General features: G+C 41.5%; 4 protein-coding genes and 1 long non-coding RNA gene across 13 annotated transcripts in view; 3 read left to right on the forward strand and 2 right to left on the reverse strand.

The window, feature by feature from the left end:
- Positions 1 to 17: 17 nt before the first annotated feature.
- Positions 18 to 9,697, forward strand: epn3a (epsin 3a). Of its 5 annotated transcripts, none has more exons than XM_085155966.1 (11): positions 18 to 294; positions 2,006 to 2,739; positions 4,522 to 4,616; positions 5,184 to 5,261; positions 5,737 to 5,829; positions 7,426 to 7,509; positions 7,647 to 7,776; positions 7,958 to 8,110; positions 8,232 to 8,306; positions 8,399 to 8,635; positions 9,135 to 9,697. In XM_085155966.1, exons 2-11 carry the CDS (start codon positions 2,172 to 2,174, stop codon positions 9,428 to 9,430), a joined length of 1,809 nt encoding a protein of 602 aa, XP_085012092.1. In that variant the 5' UTR covers positions 18 to 294; positions 2,006 to 2,171; the 3' UTR covers positions 9,431 to 9,697. The 5 variants fall into 5 exon arrangements, with proteins under 5 accessions (XP_085012092.1, XP_085012094.1, XP_085012095.1 ...); XM_085155968.1 differs by having other exon boundaries at positions 7,647 to 7,752; XM_085155965.1 differs by having other exon boundaries at positions 19 to 294; positions 7,955 to 8,110.
- On the reverse strand, positions 5,351 to 7,489 carry LOC146519949 (uncharacterized). Its single transcript, XR_014873597.1, has 2 exons — positions 7,403 to 7,489; positions 5,351 to 5,839 (listed from the first exon to the last, which is right to left on the reverse strand). It is a non-coding gene; the product is annotated as an uncharacterized LOC146519949 (long non-coding RNA).
- On the reverse strand, positions 7,954 to 14,066 carry arl16 (ADP-ribosylation factor-like 16). Of its 2 annotated transcripts, none has more exons than XM_085155985.1 (6): positions 13,882 to 14,066; positions 12,364 to 12,418; positions 12,168 to 12,284; positions 11,950 to 12,065; positions 11,601 to 11,792; positions 7,954 to 8,098 (listed from the first exon to the last, which is right to left on the reverse strand). In XM_085155985.1, the coding sequence occupies exons 1-5, from the start codon at positions 13,956 to 13,958 to the stop codon at positions 11,627 to 11,629; spliced, it is 531 nt and encodes a 176-aa protein (XP_085012111.1). In that variant the 5' UTR covers positions 13,959 to 14,066; the 3' UTR covers positions 7,954 to 8,098; positions 11,601 to 11,626. The 2 variants fall into 2 exon arrangements, with proteins under 2 accessions (XP_085012111.1, XP_085012110.1); XM_085155984.1 differs by having other exon boundaries at positions 7,954 to 11,464; positions 13,882 to 14,065.
- On the forward strand, positions 14,057 to 16,590 carry fn3krp (fructosamine 3 kinase related protein). Of its 2 annotated transcripts, none has more exons than XM_085155976.1 (6): positions 14,057 to 14,418; positions 14,657 to 14,808; positions 14,945 to 15,036; positions 15,184 to 15,266; positions 15,432 to 15,554; positions 15,657 to 16,590. In XM_085155976.1, the coding sequence occupies exons 1-6, from the start codon at positions 14,278 to 14,280 to the stop codon at positions 15,993 to 15,995; spliced, it is 930 nt and encodes a 309-aa protein (XP_085012102.1). In that variant the 5' UTR covers positions 14,057 to 14,277; the 3' UTR covers positions 15,996 to 16,590. The 2 variants fall into 2 exon arrangements, with proteins under 2 accessions (XP_085012102.1, XP_085012103.1); XM_085155977.1 differs by having other exon boundaries at positions 14,146 to 14,418; positions 14,942 to 15,036.
- A 143-nt stretch (positions 16,591 to 16,733) lies between these two features.
- Positions 16,734 to 18,820, forward strand: part of tbcd (tubulin folding cofactor D) — a 35,098-nt gene continuing 33,011 nt past the window's right edge. For 2 of the 3 annotated variants that reach the window (XM_085155954.1, XM_085155956.1), the window contains exons 1-5: positions 16,734 to 17,335; positions 17,429 to 17,479; positions 17,567 to 17,664; positions 17,789 to 17,890; positions 18,004 to 18,150. In XM_085155954.1, coding sequence (XP_085012080.1) covers positions 17,149 to 17,335; positions 17,429 to 17,479; positions 17,567 to 17,664; positions 17,789 to 17,890; positions 18,004 to 18,150 — 585 coding nt within the window. In that variant the 5' untranslated portion in view covers positions 16,734 to 17,148. The remainder of the gene's footprint in view (positions 17,336 to 17,428; positions 17,480 to 17,566; positions 17,665 to 17,788; positions 17,891 to 18,003; positions 18,151 to 18,820) is intronic. The other variant, XM_085155955.1, reaches the window with a different exon arrangement.

Genomic DNA, 18,820 nt, shown 5'->3' on the forward strand with positions numbered 1-18,820 from the left:
GTTCGCGTGTTTATAGGGGGCTGTGCCATCTGCAGGCTCAGTGCCTGGATTTGTGATAAGCACACACAACTTAGTTTGATAACAAACTAAACAGCAGCTTCCGCCTCCGCGCCGTAGTTTGGGATTCTTACACAGTCCGTGCGCTTCTCGCTGACTGCTTTGGGCTTTAAATATCTTTCTCCACTAGTTCTTCTCTGTGCGACAGCTACGGGATATGCCGAGAGGCGGAGGCGTTTCTTATTCTACCCAAAGCTTCCCCAAGTTGGGACCACACTGACGCGCTATGACATGAAGGTAAGAGGGAAAGTGGACGCGGTGGAGGTGATCTTTATGTTTTTCGTGGTTTCTTTTCGTTTTATCGGGGTTTTAACTTTTAAACTCGGAAACAAGGCTGAGTCACGGTCACATACTTCACCTACCCGATCATCGCATTTGACGCAATAATGGCCCCGGTCTTCCTAGTTTGGGACAGAAAGAGCATGTCAGGAAAAGAGCCGCGCTTTCCCCCAGCGGGTCAGTGATTTTTCTCACGGTTGTAGCCCGCAGTGAAGAATACCTGGGCGGGTATGTAGGCCCGATCTGGGAGCAGTTTTATTTGGGGCGGGGGGTTGCGTCCTATAAGTGCAGATAGATCGCGTTCTTTTAATTTAAGCAGGACTTTTTTTTTCTTTCTTTCTTTTTTAATTGTTTAAATCTTCCAAATTTGAAAATGGTCAAGTCAAGGTCAGAAATGGAAAATCAGTTGTGTTTTTGTGTGTGTTAATGTTTTGGGCCTGCCTCTCTTCCTGGCTGTACTTTGAGCTTTATGATAATTAACGAAATCGAGATGCCAAAATTTGACTTAAAAATAATTTATCGTCTTCATTTTGCCACATTAACAGAGGCAGAAATATGTCCAGAGAGACTTTAACTGACTTCTGTTAAACATTTCTCCTCTGCTAGCCCTCATAAAACCACCTTTTCCTTTAAACTGACTTCCACTGACAGAAAGTTACAGGAAGGACGCATTTTCTCTTATTTTCTGGGCACAGCTATGTAGTTTCAAGAAGGGCCTAAGCAGTGAATCGGGCCTGCATTGATCACTGAACCTGCTGTTCTTTGAACCAGAAATAGACTCACTCACTCCCTCTTATCCTGGTACAGTCAAAGGTACAGCTAAATCTTTTGAGAGACAAAAGTAGCAGTGTGCTCATATTTCGTGTAACACAATAGATTTTCAAGCGTAATTTTTGCTGTTTTACTTTCTCTTTTTTTTTGGTACGTCCTACTGATGTGATTGGGCTGTCACTCATCTTTGTACTCCTTTATGTGGGGGAGAGGAAGCTTATCAGTTAGCTTATGATTCCCCTGACTATGTAAGACAAAGCAATCCAAAGTTCAGGACAAAGTGACATGTACTCTAAGGCATAATTTTCTGTAACTGCTGCAGAAAAACATTTTGGTGATTCAGGCAGATAGACATATGCTTACATGTACAGGACACTGGGTGTTTCGTTAGTTATGGGAGGCCCACCACCGCTGTCATGATGATGTAACCAGGTCAGACCAGCAGGGGAGGTGGAGCCCCTCCCTTTTCTCATAATGCCCAACACCTGCAGATTAAACAGTAGTCCCAGATACAGTGAGTTTGGTATAACACAAAACTGTGCTTTTATTAGCAGCAAAAGTGACAAATGAAATAAGATATAGCAAATATTTGTCAAGCTGGTGGCTTCCCGCTTAGGAACAGTGCACTGCATGCCTTAAGCCATCGCCCATGTCTTCAAGTAAATTCGGGGAAAACCGAGATCAGGTGTTTTTTTTCACTTTGCTCAGAGGCGTGGAGTTATTTCTCTCCTTCCAAACACTAATAATGGGTGGGAAAACATGAGAGCTAGGCGAGCTCACTAATGCTGCTGATAATTGCAGACAGAAGATGATGTATAAGGAGTTATAAAGCCGACAAGTTATGTTAAATACTTATTTTACATATGCATATGCTTAAATCATGTTTTTGTTCTTCCAGAAGGAGCACACACACTTGTGGACACAGCTGAAGTCACCTTTAGGCCTTCACTTTAACTGCATTTTTCTGAACAAGCTGAACAAGCCGTTTTCCTTTGAAGCAACACAGTGGGCTGGCCTGCTGCTGCTAGATTTTCTTCCTCTACCTGTTAAACACCGCTGCCATCATGCAGACATCATCGATCCGCCGCCAAATGAAAAACATGGTCAACAACTACACCGAGGCCGAGATAAAAGTTAGAGAGGCCACCTCCAACGACCCCTGGGGACCCTCCAGCTCGCTCATGGCTGAAATTGCAGATCTGACCTTCAATGTTGTGGCTTTCGCCGAGGTTATGGGTATGGTCTGGAAGAGGCTCAATGATCACGGCAAAAACTGGAGGCATGTTTACAAGGCGCTCACGCTACTGGACTATTTAATCAAAACAGGGTCTGAGCGCGTAGCCAGGGATTGCCGGGACAACATATACAGCATTCAGACACTGAGAGACTTCCAGTACTTAGATCGAGATGGACGTGACCAGGGTCTCAATGTGAGGGAAAAGGCTAAACAGTTGGTGGCTCTGTTGAGGGATGAAGAAAAGCTAAAGAAGGAGCGAACCCAGGCACTGAAGACCAAAACACGCATGACAGGGGTCACAAGTAGCTTAGGTTCGAGTCCCTTACCTCCTCCTTACCCAGGATACCCGAGTGATGAGGGCGGCAGGTGCAGAAGCTCTCCTTCCTCCTTCCGCTGTGAGTAGCAGGGGCTGTTGTGTAACTACAGATTATATATTACATTATTTAAAGCACACAGTGTTGAGTACTTGAATATTTCCTTTTGCACGGGAGCTGTCATTTTTCTGAATCACTCACATGGCAATTCACAAGTTAACATGGTCATGAGTTCATCTGATAAGTTCCCTGAATTCTTATGTGTGATGAAGTAAATCAAAACCTGTTTTCAAGGTAGTTTCGAAAACACTATTAGTTCTCACCTGTAATTGAACACTTACATTGACGCTATTTTAATACTCACACTCCACCTTTCCGAGCCTTGATATGCATAAACTGACTGCGGTTTCATTTCAGTTTTGCTCTCTTCACACTGCTGGGCATCTGCATTCCTTTGATTCCTCTTGTCTGGCAGCTAAACTGGATTTATGACAGAGAAGAGGCCCAATGTGTGCTTGTTTCACTTACATGTTTACAGCATGTTTGCTTGAGGTGATACTCTGTCATCTACCACTTAAGTGTTTAGGTCATTAGATGGGTTGATGATATAAGACTGAAATTTTCAGTGTGCGACTGATGAGAGATGGTATCACTGACTTCATCAGCTACAAGTGACAACTCTAACTGGAAAGCTAAATGCATCATTTATAAATGTGGTGTTACTGGTCTGTACTATACTTTGGCAAATGTGTGGTCTTTGTGGGGAATGTTGTTTAAAAAGGCTGTTAGTAACTTTTGCCCTTGTGGTGTCTCAAGGGCAGATGTTTCTCTTTATCTTTTCATGTCTGTGGCTTGCTTCATGAGGGCAAAGTAAATACTGTATACCCGCAAGACAGTATATGACTGTATTTTCCTTTTTTCTTTTTTTTTGTCCAACAGATTTTCCACCTAATACAAATTACTAGCATACTTTTCTGAGCAAGAATGAGTGCCAACGGAAGCACACGGCCAGTGTCCAATTCCTAGCTCTGGTTCTGTGGTTCAGAGATACTATAAAAATAGCATGGTTTATTTGAAGGAGGCTTTCCTATCCATTCCAGAAATCATAGCAAGGAATTGGATAAAGAAACCCCAGATGATTTAGAACCCCCCCCCCCCCCCCCCCACACACACACACACACACACCTACACACCTCTGTTGTTTCTCTCTAGCTGATTTTAACTATAAAACGGGGGGATATTTTGGTGATTTCCAGAAGATTCCATGATAATGATTAGTACCGTGGGAGGGGGTCACTAGGTTGTCAGCAGCTAATTGCTCGAAAGTATTCCAACTCAGACGGGGGATATTGAGGGGCAGTGCGGTGGAAAAGATTGGTTTCCGAGACCTGGCTTTTCCAGCGTGTGGCCTGCTTCCCTCTTTTAGCCCTGTGACCCACAGCCTGGCACCCAGACTGGTAAGCTGCCAGCTCCCCCCGACCCCCTTCCCTATTCCTTCTCTCAAATCTGGACCTGAATCCTCCAACTGGCCCAGAGGATTCGGGGTAATAAGGTGGGCCCCACTCCAATCCATCCATTCCTCTCCCCCACCACCAGCCGAACTCTCCACACAGCCACACCATTGTTCTCAGTGCAGGCAGACTGTGGCAAGCAATGTGATCAAAGGCCCTTAACAACAGGCAATGGAAAATTAACATGCAAAAACAGTGCCAGCTCGTTTGTGACCTTAAAAATCACCCTAAAGTGTTTCTTTTTTGGCTTTGCATCCCCTTCCTCCCTCCATCTGTTCATGTTTCTCTCATCCTATGGCTCCCCATTCCTCCCTAAAACCCACTCCCCTCTGCTCTTTCTCTCCTCAACTAGCTCCAGACCTGGAACAAGCACGGCCAGCAACCAGTGGCGAAGAGGAGCTACAGCTGCAGCTGGCCCTGGCTATGAGCCGAGAAGAAAGTGAAAAGGTACAAAAACACACAACACACTCGCTCTTTCAGTGAGCACAAACCTTTCACGCTTACAGGCACATGCGCCAGACAGAAAGAGGCTTCTTCGCTTTGCTATTGACATTTTATGCTGTAGTAAAACATTAAACAGCTGCCCCAGTGGTGAAGCGTTGCTCCTGACTGTGTATTTCCCAGAACTGTTGTCAGAAAATGATATCATCAGCTCAACCTCTGATGTAGCCAACAATGACCGAGCAGAGTGAGGGAGCGAAAGAGTGAGAAGCCAGACAGAATGTGTGCATTGATCCACTCTCAAGCTTCCACAGCCTGCCCCGGTCTCCATGCCAAGGGCAGCTTTGCCCTCGGAGACTTCCTGCTTCAGCTCCTGTAGGAATATATTAGAGTGCATATCAGTTTCCACTTCAGCAATCAGACAAATCGGCTGCAATTTTTGATAAGAAATCCAAGGCATTTGATCTGTTTCTCTTCTTTCCAGCATAGCCTATCATTACAGCAAAATCAAGCATGCTTTTTTACCATTTTTTTTTATTTGCCTTCCTCCAATTCCCTCATGTGTAACTCTAGCCACCTCCTCGAGTGGATATCGATGAGCAGACCCAGCTCCAGATCGCTATGAGCCTCAGCAAAGAGGAGGCCCACCAGGTACATGTATACTGGGAGGGATGCAGCTACCTTTGCATTTTTTTTTCGTCCCTTGGTTTAAACATTTAACCCAGTATCACATTCCAGTGTTTTTCCTTCACAGAAGCAACTGCATGCCTACTCACTTTCTCTCCTTCCTACAACTGAACTATCCCCCTTCACTCACTCACTTTTGAGCAGCAAAGAAATATGCAACTTTCTCTAAAAATTAACCAACTGTGGTTTCATCCTTTTTTTCTTATACTAACCATAAGTTGTTTCCTCTGAGTACACTTGTATGAGACACACATCTCAGGCTCTGACCTGGTGCTGCTGACCTTCTGGTGTGGTGTCAGGGAAGGGCAAAGGACTGGCTCCTTCACATTGATTGGGAAACCTGTTAAATTTGCTTGTGAAGTACTGTGAAGATGCCCAACTTTATTTCTGTTAAAATGGAAGCTGACTGTAAATCCCTCCTTGATTTACACTTTCATAGCCAGTCCAACGCGCTCCTGCTGCTGCCCTGGATATGGACGAGGAAACTCAGCTCCAGTTGGCCCTGAGCTTGAGCAAGGAGGAGCACCAGCAGGTAGAGTGTCCTGGGGAGTGGGTGAGAGGACTTGAACCATTTCCTAAGCACTTTTGAAATACAGTAAGAACTGTCGTGACATTTTTCACAAGTTATTTATAAAAAATGAAGTTGCAGATGACCACACTTGTCACTTCAGTGTGAATTACAGTGCTGTGCAAAAGACTTGAGCCACCCCCTCATTTCTGGCTTCTATGGAACCAGACTTCTTGTAACTGTTTTATTTTTTGAAGTTGTCTTAAGCCATAATTCTCCAGACTTTTTGGAGGTCTTTCAAAGCCTTTCCTTGGACATTGACTGTTTTTTTCCACTCATTATTAAAGGATTTTTTTTTCTTGGTAGAGTTACATGGCTTAAAAAAAAACAATCATTTAAACAACAAAAAAAGCAGCTTGATCAAGTGATGAATCAGTGCTGTGTAAACACAGACAACTTAGCAAAGAAGCAATTGTAAATGGTATATTTTGGCATATATTGGTATATTCCAGTCTGTCACAAAAATCAAGTTTTTTTTTTCCCCATTTTCTTTAGTTGAATCTATGAAAAGTACTAAAGATGACACGGTTTGACAAGCAAAAAAGAATCATTTTGCACCAACAATGTGATTCCCAAAAGCCATTAGCTAAAATTCGCCATATCTCAGCATGGTGTGCGGTGTGTTCATTATAAATTTAAGGAAATCAGACAAGTCGCCAATGTGTCTCGGGGTTTATCATGTTCTTAAGAAACAGGAAAAATCCAGCAAACAAAAACACACAATGGAACACTATTGGTCATGAATTAACCTCCACAGAGCCCACACCTCAACATTGTCGTAACAGTGTGAGATCATCTTGACAGAGAACAGAAGTAAAGACAGCCAACATCCAAAGAAGAGAGAAAGAAAGCTGCTATATATGCTGTATTTCAAGCCATCTTATTCCACATCTTAAATAAATAAATCATAAATTAATACATTACTATTTTGCCTATTTCTTTATATCCCAGTGATATATAAGGAAATTAAATGTGGGTCAAAACTTTTGCACAATACTGTATTTATAATGTAAATTCAGACTTGCTTCCTGAACAGCTCAAGAGAATATTACCTGTTTAATTTCAGTCCTCTGTTACAACATAAGCCATTATATGATCAGTGCTACTTGTCCTAAATCATCCTTTCTCTCTGTATTTTTTTTTTTTAATGATATTTTCCCCCATACAACCTTTACAGTCCCTTATTGTCACACTTTCTGCTTCCTTTACTTTGCCTTGTTTGAAAAAGTTGTATAACGTTCACTTTGTTGTATTATCTCTGCAACCTTTGGACCCCCGCTTCCTGTCTCACTCTCTTTGTCTCTTTCCTCCCCCTTTTTTACCCTCTCTGTCTACACTCCTATATAGTAACACAATAGAACTGCTCTGTTAGAGATCACAGGGATGCTCTGCTTTCTGTCCTCTCTTTGGCCAGGGAATTTTCTGGTTTCTGCCAACTGTGTACATATGTTGCATAGGAAAAATGCAAGCCATCTATTTTTCCTGTGCACCATCACTGAGTGAGAAATATAGTGTGATGTGACCCATAAAGGCTTACGTGTGTCTTTCATCTGTTCAAAGGAGCAGCTCAGCCGCCAAGGAGATGAGTCCCTGCTCCAGAAAGCTCTGGACGAGAGCAAACGTGAAATGGAGAAAAAAGGCGGGGTATGAAAGCTTGAAACATAAGCACAGTAGTATATGACTATGAAAACATTCAATAATACTATCAAAATATATGTTGAAATGTTGAAATATAAACTTCTTTTCTGGTTTTGTTTTTTTTCTTTGATGAATTTGGTCAGACGGCCTTTATGGACCTGGTAGATGTTTTCGCAGTACCCACAGATCTGCCTCCCAGTGACCATCGGTGGAATAATGCCTCACACCAGGCAGCTGCTGGGGCTGGAGGTACAGACCATTGGGACTCTTTCAGTGAGCCTTGGCTTGTTGGCTTGGTCATGGTATATTATTTTAGATGGAATCGTATGAAGATGAAGAATCTTTTTTTTTTTTGTTGTTTTTTTACATGAAACTCTTTGCTTTTTGTAGCTACAAAATAATTTGAACTGCTCACCGGCTAACAGACTCTTAAATTTGTGTGTTAATTAAGAAGGCAGCCGCGTTCCAAGAGCTGATTCTCCATGGATGGTACCTCCACCTTCAAACAGCCCTCCCCCACCGTGGGAACCTCCAGCCAACCCCTGGGATCCACCACAGGACAACGTCTCCAGCCTCAGTCCTGTATGGCCTTTGCCTGCAAATACAGGTGAGTGTTTTCACTTACAAGTAGGGTAACTAAAATAAAGACGTCACCTGGATATCTTAAAAACTACCTATGTTCCACAGAAAGTTAAATAGCATTTCTGTCATGTTTTTATCCTCCTCAGGAGCTGATCTGTTCACAGCGCCTTCAGGAAGATCAGCACCTACAGAACCTGCTCCCCGAACTCTAAGTCCCTCTGGTAAACAATACACTATCTGCTATTCTTGTTCTACTTTTTGTACGCTGGTTCCACTTGCAGTCTTACTTGTCTTTCTACTTTTCTGCTGACAGATACTGATCTGTTTGATGACGCTATGGATGGTGGTCAGGTGAACGGGGCTAGTGGGCGAGAGGACAGCCCTGAACTTTTTGACCTTTCTCGTCTTCGAGAAAGCCTGAATGACCCCAGCTCTCGAACATGCCGGACACCCGAGTCCTTCCTGGACCCTTCGGCAGCTTCCTTGGTGAACTTGGACAGCTTGATCCCAGCAAACCCATCAGCCAAGAACAAGAACCCGTTTTTATCAGGTATGTTTTGTATTATTGACTGCAGGTGCAGTCATTGCACTTTCTTATTGGACATACAGAGTAGTTAAAACATTGTATTTAAATCAGCCAGGTGCTGGTTGTGCATAAGATGAGCACAACCAGCACCTGGCAGTGTTAATCATTTACCAGTGTGTGCCATGTACTGGTAAATGCAGGCGAGTGATAATCCGCTGCCATGTAACGACTCGGTAAAAACCCCACGTGCAGAGTGCTAGATATTTCCATTTTTCCATTTATCCTTGGTGGTATCTGTTTTTTGTACTCTCCAGTTGGTTTGTGAATGAGAATTAAAGTTTTTTGCTCCTGCCTTTTAAATCTCAGATGAGTTTTGGGAACAGTGTGTGCTTGAAACTGTAGCGTCATGAGAGACATAAAGCAGTCATTGACTCATCAGGTTCAAGGCTCAGTTTTAGAAAAAGTAAACTTTGAATAGGTGTTAAAAGCAGACTTTTTCTCTTCTTTATTTCTTTTCACATAGGCCTGAATGCTCCTTCACCCAGCAATCCATTCCAAACAGATCAGCCGAAACTAAGTCTAAATCAAATGGGCACCGGCTCCGCCTCGACGGCTCCCCACGCCACTTCTCTTCCATACAGTGCCTCCTTGCCCCTGCCTACAAGTCATCCGGGTGCCAGCATCCCGTCGTCACATACTCACCCCACCCATCCTGGACTGGACTTGCCAGTGAGGCTCCCTGAGCCCTTGTTGCCTTTCTCTTCAGCAAGTGCTCAGGGATCACAGGCCGCACAGAGCAGTCAAAACCCCTTCTTATGAGGACAAACTAAACCGGAAAAAATATTTTAGAAAAATGGAAATTCACTAAATTGTCCTCTTGAAATATTGCTCTAACTGCACACCAAACTACAGCCCAATGGACTTGTATGAAAAACCTATTCTTAGCTGTTTTTATATTCTTGTAATGCACAATAACCTTTAGGTAGACGCAAGCTGAATCTGCTCTTCACTGCAGCAACATATCCTGCTCCTCTTTTAATGAACAGACTACAACAGAGATAACACTTTTTTTTTTTTTTTTTTTTTTTTGTAAAGAAATCTAACTACTAAGTGTCAAGTACAATTTCAAGGTCATACCCTACAACGTAGAAACAAAAGATCTGATAATATTTTGCTGTCAACAAACTAAGCTGTAAGAGGGAAGATGCATTACAGGTTTAGGTGGTCACTGCTGATTACACATTCTCGGTATGTGCACATCTACCTGTTCGCTGCTTGAAGTGCTGCATCATACTGGTATATGGCTGGAACAGAGCTGGTGGGGAAAAATCAACGTATACCAGTCTGCTATTATGAAATTCAAGTGGCGAATGAAGTAATAGTTTGGGAGGACTGTGAGCAAATAATTCATATGAAGTAACCTTAGAAAATGTATGAATATGAGTTTATTCATTGCTTGCAAACCACTGACTTCACCAAATATAGGAGTGTATTTACAACACTGCTCAGTTCTTCACATGGGTTTATTCACTTGCATTTACTCATTTCCCTTGGTATCAATACATGTCACATGAAATCATGATGACTCAGGAACCCACTCAGTATCACTGTCTCATAAGCAGTTTGCGCCCCCTGCTGGTAGTGAAGTCAGCAATATTACCTGTTCTTACATTACACCACTACCAGAATAAACAGAAAAAAGTGACAATAAGCCAAAAAAGAAACACAAAAAACGGCTCCTCTCAATTAAAACATAACAACAGCATAACATCCACATACACTGAAAACAAAGTTCATACACAAAATCCAAATTTCATTAAGAAAAAAACATATACAAAGGTAAATACTGAATGCCTTACATAAGAAAATATTCTGTAAAATCTTCATAAAGTTCTATAAGAGTTGTTACTCATTTTTTATATTAAATCTGAAGTGAAAGAGCTTTTTTAAATTTCAGACAGAGTTCACGTGATTTACAGCCATGGAAAACAGCCATAACAGAAAACAGGAACTCTTATAAGTGACAGTATCAATCAGGAATACCCCAGATTCCCACTCTGCGTCGAATAACAAATGCATGAAAGTAAGACCTTTACAAATGAGACAATCATTTGATCCTGTTATACTATCACTTCGTCCTCTTCACTCTGCCTAATGTATGTTATGTCTTTGTGCTACCAAAGATAAACCCTCTTACACGAGAAACACACCATGAAAACCTCAACAGAGTAGCATATAAACTGATAAAGACCAAAAGGCAGAACATTTTTTTGTATAAACAGTATCACTATTATAAGATACAAATACAGAAACTGTCACGCATGCACGCACACACACACACACACGCACACACAGTCACTGGCCACTTTATTAGGTGCTAGAAACATTCCTTGGATTTTGTTCCATACTGACTTGACAGTCTTATGTATTTGCTGCAAATCTGTCATATGCACAACCATGGTGTGAGTTTGCACCAGACTTTGAAAGTGCTCCACTGGATTGAGATCTGGTGACTCTTGAGGCCATTTGAGTACAGTGAACTGATTGTCAAGTTCATGACTGGAGCTTTGTGACATACTGCATTATCCTGCTGGGTGCAGGGTACCAAGAAAATATCTGGCACACCATTACACCACTACCAGCCTGATCCTCTGATATAAGGCAGGGTGGATCTATACTTTCATTTTATTTATGCCAAATTGTAACAATACCATCCAAATTCCCGGGAGAAACTGACACTCACTGGACCAGGCAACATTTTTCAATTCTTTGACGTCTAACTTTGGTTAGCCTGCGCAAACTATAGCCTGTTTCCTGTTCTTAGCCCCTCTGGTCTCCTTTTCCTCTGACCATCTACAACAACAAGGCCAGAGAACCCAGAGAACTCGGTTCAGCAGATCATCTTTACCATGTTTCAATGCTTAAACTAATTCAGTTGCTGCCATGTTATTAGCTGATTAGATATTTGCATGAAAGAGTAATTGTGTACCTAATGAAGTAGTCAGTAAGCGTATGTCACTTGACTGTGACGGACTCCAGCCAGCTCATCACCTCTTTAAGTCCCTCTCCAGATCTGGCACTGACTTCCAGTGTTGTGATTGGCTGAGTCGCAGATGCAACAATGTCATCCATCCTGAACAGTGACTTTATCTCTATAAGGCTCATAGTGCAAGGCATGTCCCTGGGGGGAAAATATAAAATTGGAAAAGAAAATCAAAAATTTTCTAGTGGCATTATTAGCTTTCCTTATTACATACAAATTGCATTAAACCTGCTAGAGATCCTGTACAATATGGTAAAACACTAATAGAGACTGATGTGTATTCTACGAGTGTCACCTCTTGTTGAAGAGAATAAGCACAGAGGCCTTGCTCAGAGGCTCAGCTGAGAGTACTGACAGCAACTGGATACAGGAGGAGGATATCTGAGCAATGTTGGCCGAATCCACCATGAACTATGGAGAAATGTAAACAAAAGAAATCTACTCAAGTACTTCAATTTAGTAAACCCATATTGAATATTACAAATATAAACAGCATGTATACAAAGATCATACAATGACAGAGGAGCAGTCTTTGAAGTAACTGGGCCATATAGGGCCCATGCAGCCTCCCAGCTCTCTCACAGTCACCTTCTTCTTCTTCACGATTAGATCTGTCAGATTGGTTCCTACCTACAAAGAATGAAGACTGGAGATGGAGACATTACACGGATAAGGTGTCAGAGACTTTGAACTGTCCATTAGTACTTACTGTGGGAAGAGTTGAAGGTGGTGTCCCTAATTCATCTAAACCATGTACGATAAACTGTAAATGAAATCTGATAGGAAAATCGACTGGAGACAGCATTGCCATCAGCTTTAAAGAAAAACATTTTGAAATGTTTAGGCAATATTTTATGAGCTATGAAAGTAGAACTTGAATATTTGTTATGAGTAAGGTTGGTGATGTCACAGCTGAGAGACTACTGTTGACTTGTCACCTCACAAATGAGATCATGTCATCTGTTCAGATGACAGTTTATTAATAATCCACCAATTTGGGCTAAGTTTATATGCGATGGGCCCCATGCATGTAATCTAGGCAACTGGAGGATAGTGTTTAACTTGTGCTGTTGCAGATCACTTCCCTTTCAATCTCTGAAATATAATTTTTAGAATAAAAGCAACTGGAAAAATACAGAAATAGCTACGTGAACAAGAACTACCTCCAGATAAATACTGGAAAAACCAAAGGGCTGGTGGTGAACGTCCACAGGCACAAATATCCTTCTCCACTTACGAAATGGAGAATGTGGACTATATCAAAAAATGCTATTTACAGAAAAGGACAGAGCAGGCTGTATCTGGTAAGTATGCCATGGACTTTTGAAGTGCAGGGGAAGCTCCTGAAGACTCTGCGGTTCCAACAGCTATCTGTAATGGTGTTGGTCTGTTGGGGCAGCAGTATCTCTACTGGGGACAAAAAGAATTGAAACAGGTAGACCAAGAGTGCCAACGTGATGCCCTCTTGACCCAGTGAAGGTAGTAAGTGACAGGTAGCATGGTAGCTAAACACATCCCACCCCATGCAGGACACTCTTACAGCACTGAGCAGCTTCTTCAGCGTCAGGCTGCTGGACCCACGGTGTGTAAAGGACCAATATTGGAGGTCTTTCCATCCAGCAGAGCCGCAGCAGTAAAACACATGTATACTTACACATGCACACATTGGGGACTGATAAATCACAGTGTGCAACTGTTTTCAACACTCCATCTTCTATTAGCATCATCCGGGGCTCTGTTTTTTTGCTTCTAGGTATCTAAAGATGTTATTTTATTTTATCACTGCGCCATATATGTACACACATTTAAATTATACTTCTTCTATCTTGTACATGTTTCCTATTGTTTTATATAATTATAATTATTATTGTTATTATCCACTTTCTGACCATTGACAATTTCACATTACAGTACAGCACTAATTTCTGCTGTAATGTGAATTTCCAAACTATTGGACTAATAAGGGCTACCATAGCTTAAATATTGTAATAATAATCTCTCTTACAGATCTTATTACGAAAATGAATTTGTACACATACCGATGCAAAATAAAATAACACTGGGTATCGACATTTGGCAATTGGGAAAGGCGATATACAAACCCAGGTTGTCTATTACTTAGCAACTTAAGTACTACACAAGCTCATAGGCTAAATTAGTTAGCTAATTAAGCTATTTGGTAGTATTTCCTTTTACGTCAAAGAAATTCGCATGGCCACAAAGGATATTTTGTAGACGTTTGAGCAATAACGTCTTTCCAACACCGGTCGCTCCGAGGAGTAAACACATTTCTTTGCTGGTCATGCCGGTTTTTCCGCAGAACCATAGTTAAACTCGTAGCGTATAGCTGTAGCCTCACTTGGCACCATGGCGACGTTCACGTGACCGGACAAACGTTGCAACTATTGGGCAAAGTAGAAATCAATCAACCCAGACTTGTTTATGATTGGCTACTACTCAATCATTATTTACATAACGGAAAAAAAACAAGCTCCTGCTTCGGGACAAAGTCCTGGTTGGCTGCCGCAACGGAAACTGTCAGAAAGACTTTCATACCCGCATTTGCGATGCGTAGGTGGTTTTAGTCCTGCTGTAACTGTCCTGGAACTGATGATAAATAATCATGGAAGCTAAGTTAAAGAAGGAGTTGGGGACAACCATGCTGAAATCAGCTGGTCATGCTGGAGGTGGATGCATCAGCGAGGGACAGAGTTATCATACTGACACTGGGAAAGTGTTTGTAAAGATAAATCACAAGAGTGAGGTATTTGTCGTTGTTAGTTTTTCATTTTCTTTAACTGTTGTGTCATTCAGTTCATGGTCGGCTTTCGGCGTGTGTTCAACTCGGGACTTAAGTGAATAGGACATGATCCAGCAGCTGCACCACACTACTGTCCGTGGACTTTGTGTAGATGTTGTGGAGTGGAGAACAATGCAAAAAATTCACATTTACTGAAGCTTGTGTTTACCAGACCGTGTTGTCCTGTCTTTAAATTATCCAGGCCAAACGGATGTTTGATGGAGAAATGGCCAGTCTGGAGGCTATTGTAAAGACAGAAACTGTGAAAGTCCCCAAGCCCATAAAGGTGATTGAGCTTGACACAGGAGGCTCTGTATTTGTGATGGAACATCTGGACATGAACAGTCTTAGCAAGTAAGAGAGATCTTGACTACATTATTTTTCTTTAGTGCAGTTTAAAGCAGAATTTGGGCAGATGAATTTAGTTTTAGAAACACTGAACAGAATATTTTTTTCAATGACATACTTTATTTTTAAACACAATGAGCAGGTACTCAAAACAGCTAGGAGAGAAGATGGCAGATCTGCATCTTCACAACAAGAAACAACTGGAAAAATTAAATAAAGAGCAACAGACAGTGGGTAATTCAGTTTAACTTCATTTTAGGATGCCACAATGTGGATAATACACACACACACACACACACCAATGAATAATAATGAACTGTGTCATATTTAAGGTAAAATGTTTCTGATTACTGTTTATTAATATTACTGCTATATATGCAGGAAAAGGAGCGGGGCAGTCAGATGTGGCTGCTGTTGAAAAATTTGGCTTCGTTGTAACTACATGCTGTGGATATCTGCCACAGGTAAAGCCAAAGTATACGTGTCTATATACTGTCTCTGCATTCTAGGGGAAGGTGTACAGTATTGATGTCTCTAAGTTGCGTTGCAAATGTTTGGTCTCCAAATCTTCAAGATGTTAAAGTGAATTTCAGCAGCATCCCAGTTTTTTCTCTTTCTTACCTCTCCAGGACAATCAATGGCAGAGTGATTGGGTGCCATTCTACACCCAGCAGAGGCTACAGCACCAGCTTAACATGGTGGAGAAATCGTATGGAGACAGGGAGACCAGAGAACTATGGGCTGAGTTACAGGTGCAACCTCCCTTTGATCCTGTTTGAAATTAAACATATTTTGCACAAGACATTATGATTGTATCAGCATTGTAATATGCATGTTGTGTCTCTTATTTCCAGCTGAAGATCCCTCAGTTCTTCAAAGATGTGGAGATAGTCCCCGCTCTCCTACATGGAGATTTATGGGGAGGAAACGTGGCAGAGTGTGCAGACGGCCCAGTCATCTTCGATCCTGCTTCCTTCTACGGCCACTCTGAGTTTGAGTTGGGTATTGCCGAGATGTTTGGTGGCTTCAACAGTGCTTTTTACTCTGCATACCACAGCAAGATTCCCCAAGCACCAGGATTTGCAAAGAGGAACCAGCTTTACCAACTCTTCCACTACCTGAATCACTGGAACCACTTTGGTGGTGGTTACAAAGGTTCTTCCATAAGAGTTATGAAGACCCTGCTGAAATGAACACACTCACAGGCACTCTTAGAAAGCATTGCAGTCTTAAATTGAGGTATTATGCGATCTTGCTTATTTGACCAAAAACAGTGTGTGAAGACACTAAACAACACATCTAACACTTTAATGTCTTCTGTACTGTGTAGAAAATGCTGACCTAACATAGCAAAAACAGTTGCATCCTGCCAGCTCATCTGACACTGTCCTGCTTCCTAATTTTTAAAACAGAATCTGCAAATAAATTCTGTATTTTGCACAAGGTGTTACAGTGAATTAAGTGTAGTTTGTTTATAGACATAAATTAAACAAAACTTGCAAATCAGAAGTCTGTGCTACATACCAATGACTCAACTTAAAAATTATTGTTTTTTATTTATTTATGTTAATATTGAGGAATCCTTTATAAGCAGGTAGAACAAACCAGAATCTGACTTTCACTATGGATGCAATGTTTTATATTTTATCTACATTATAGCAGAATGGCTACGAATGGAATAAAGGTTGCCATACTAACTACACCTACAAAATATCCCTGTATAACAGTGAGTCATTGCAAGCCCTTGTTGTGCATGGTATAACCAGTATTAAATCCTAAGCGAATCCATTGTGTTTTTCCAGACCTGCTGAATTTGTTATTTATCTAGTGTGAAAACCTTTACACACTAGATTTACACATCTTAATTCCCTGTGAACGGAGGCATGGAAATGAAAAATACTCCCATTTGGATAGAAATGTTTCATTATTAGGTCAACTTCACAGCAGCCCAAATAACTGTTTAGTAAAAGGTTAGTAAACATACCCCGCATTAATACGGCCTAGAGAACACGTGACCTGGGACTTTTCTTTCCGCCTCTGTTAACCACGTGAGCCATCTCGCTTGCCGTACCGGGGCGGGGTACGACTACAACAGCTAGCTGCATCTTTATAGACATCAACAATAGTTGTGTCCAGTGAAGTTTATGTAATTTTGAGAGCTGCCATATTTCGCGCGTATACTCTCTGAACCTCCTACGCATCTTATCAGTATATGTTTTAATTAAATTCACCAGTTTCGTGGAATAATTTCCACTTTTCCACTTTTATTTGTTGGCACAAATGCTAATATTAGCTAGCTAACCTGTCATAACTTGCAACAGATACTCGTGCTAAAGGTCTGCGAGAATGGCTCTATCGGAGACGGAGAATGGGTTTTCCGGTGGTGAAGGAGGAGGAGAGGCGGACTCTATTGTCCAGACTTGTGTGCTGGGCAGCTTCAGTGAGAGAGGCGAGACCACAGCCCTCATCTCCAGCCTGCCGGAGGTGCACGGAGACCTGGGGCCAAGGGAGTCTACTACAGAGAGGTTCCTGGGTGAGACGGTCACAATTAAATCAGCTTCCCCAAGATAAGCAATTTTAAGTGATTAGTTTGGAGACGTGATGGTCTGCTAATTTCTCCCTGCAGTAATAATGAACAGATATCAAGAGCAGCCTCATCTGCTGGACCCTCATCTAGGTACACTACAACAGCAAATTTACAAGTAAAATCACTCAGTTTATAAAAACACTTCCTTCCTTATTTTGTTCCTTTTTTAAATTTTAGAATGGATGTTAAATATGATACTGGACTTTATAAGGAGTGAAAAGTCTCCACCTTCGTTGGTTCATTTGTGTTTCAAGTTCCTCTACGTAATCTGCAAGGTTAGTTTTCTCATTAAAAACCTCCTGACTGCACTGAATAAAAGCCGCAATGGTGATTGCACTCTCACATGTCTTATGCAGCAAATTCACTAATCCTGCACGTTGTTTATTTATTTCTGGTTAGGTCAGAGGCTATAAGATTTTCATGCAGCTTTTTCCTCATGAGGTGGCCGATGTCCAGCCAGTTCTGGACCTGATGTCCAGACAGGATCCCAGTGACTCTGAGGTGAGGCTTTAGTTTAAAGAGAAAAATAATAGCTTCACACTGATGCATCAGTTACATATACCTATAGGCAATAGTGTATATTGTTTTGATCTTTATTTATTTACTTGTTCCAGACTTGGGAAACTCGGTACATGTTGTTGTTATGGCTGTCTATGACCTGCCTCATACCCTTCGATCTTTCTCGTCTGGATGGCCACCTCGAGTCAGATGGTGGTAAGGCTAGAGAGCCTATCATGGATCGCATTCTAGCTATTGCCAAGGTTAGTTATACCAATGTGATATGATGTTTTTATGTTTTGGCACAGCCATTGCCAAAGTCAAGAGTGCTGTTGCCTACTTAAAAAAGAAAATCGCACGGGGTCCACTTAGTCTTAAATTTTAACTCAAATCAAAATAAAAAAGAAAGTGATGTGTTTCCTTGAAAAACTTATTTAAAAAACATAACAAAGGCTGTTGGTTATAGATAGCTAATGCTACTCAGTCATATGTAAAGTGCTAAGGCCAATGTGTGACCCACCTTCCACTGAGACACAAACTTCAGTGCAAGAGTAGTGAAATTAGGTCAGAATAAGGAGTAAACCATCTCATATTACCAGTTTTAATGTTGTTTTTATATACATAAACTAATTTATAGAAATATTTAACTGTACGTACCTGTGAGTAATTTTAAAGGGAATTTCTATTACTACAGTACCTTTGCATCCCGCCGGGGGTTCCGGCCCACACTTTGGGAGTCGCTATGTAGTGGTTGCGGCTTGATTTTTGATGATATATATGCCTTCCTGTACAAACGGATCCACCAGAGATTCCTTAACAAGAAAATCCAGCAGTGTGATATTGGCACTAGATTTAATCTTGTCATTTAAGATTTTTGTCAATTTTTTCAAATTTGCATAATACAGTATGTGTTTGTGTATTTTTAAACAGTAT

The sequence above is a fragment of the Neolamprologus multifasciatus genome, chromosome 4 (genome assembly GCF_963576455.1).
Source record: "Neolamprologus multifasciatus chromosome 4, fNeoMul1.2, whole genome shotgun sequence".
In the NCBI taxonomy this organism is placed as follows: Eukaryota; Metazoa; Chordata; class Actinopteri; order Cichliformes; family Cichlidae; genus Neolamprologus; species Neolamprologus multifasciatus.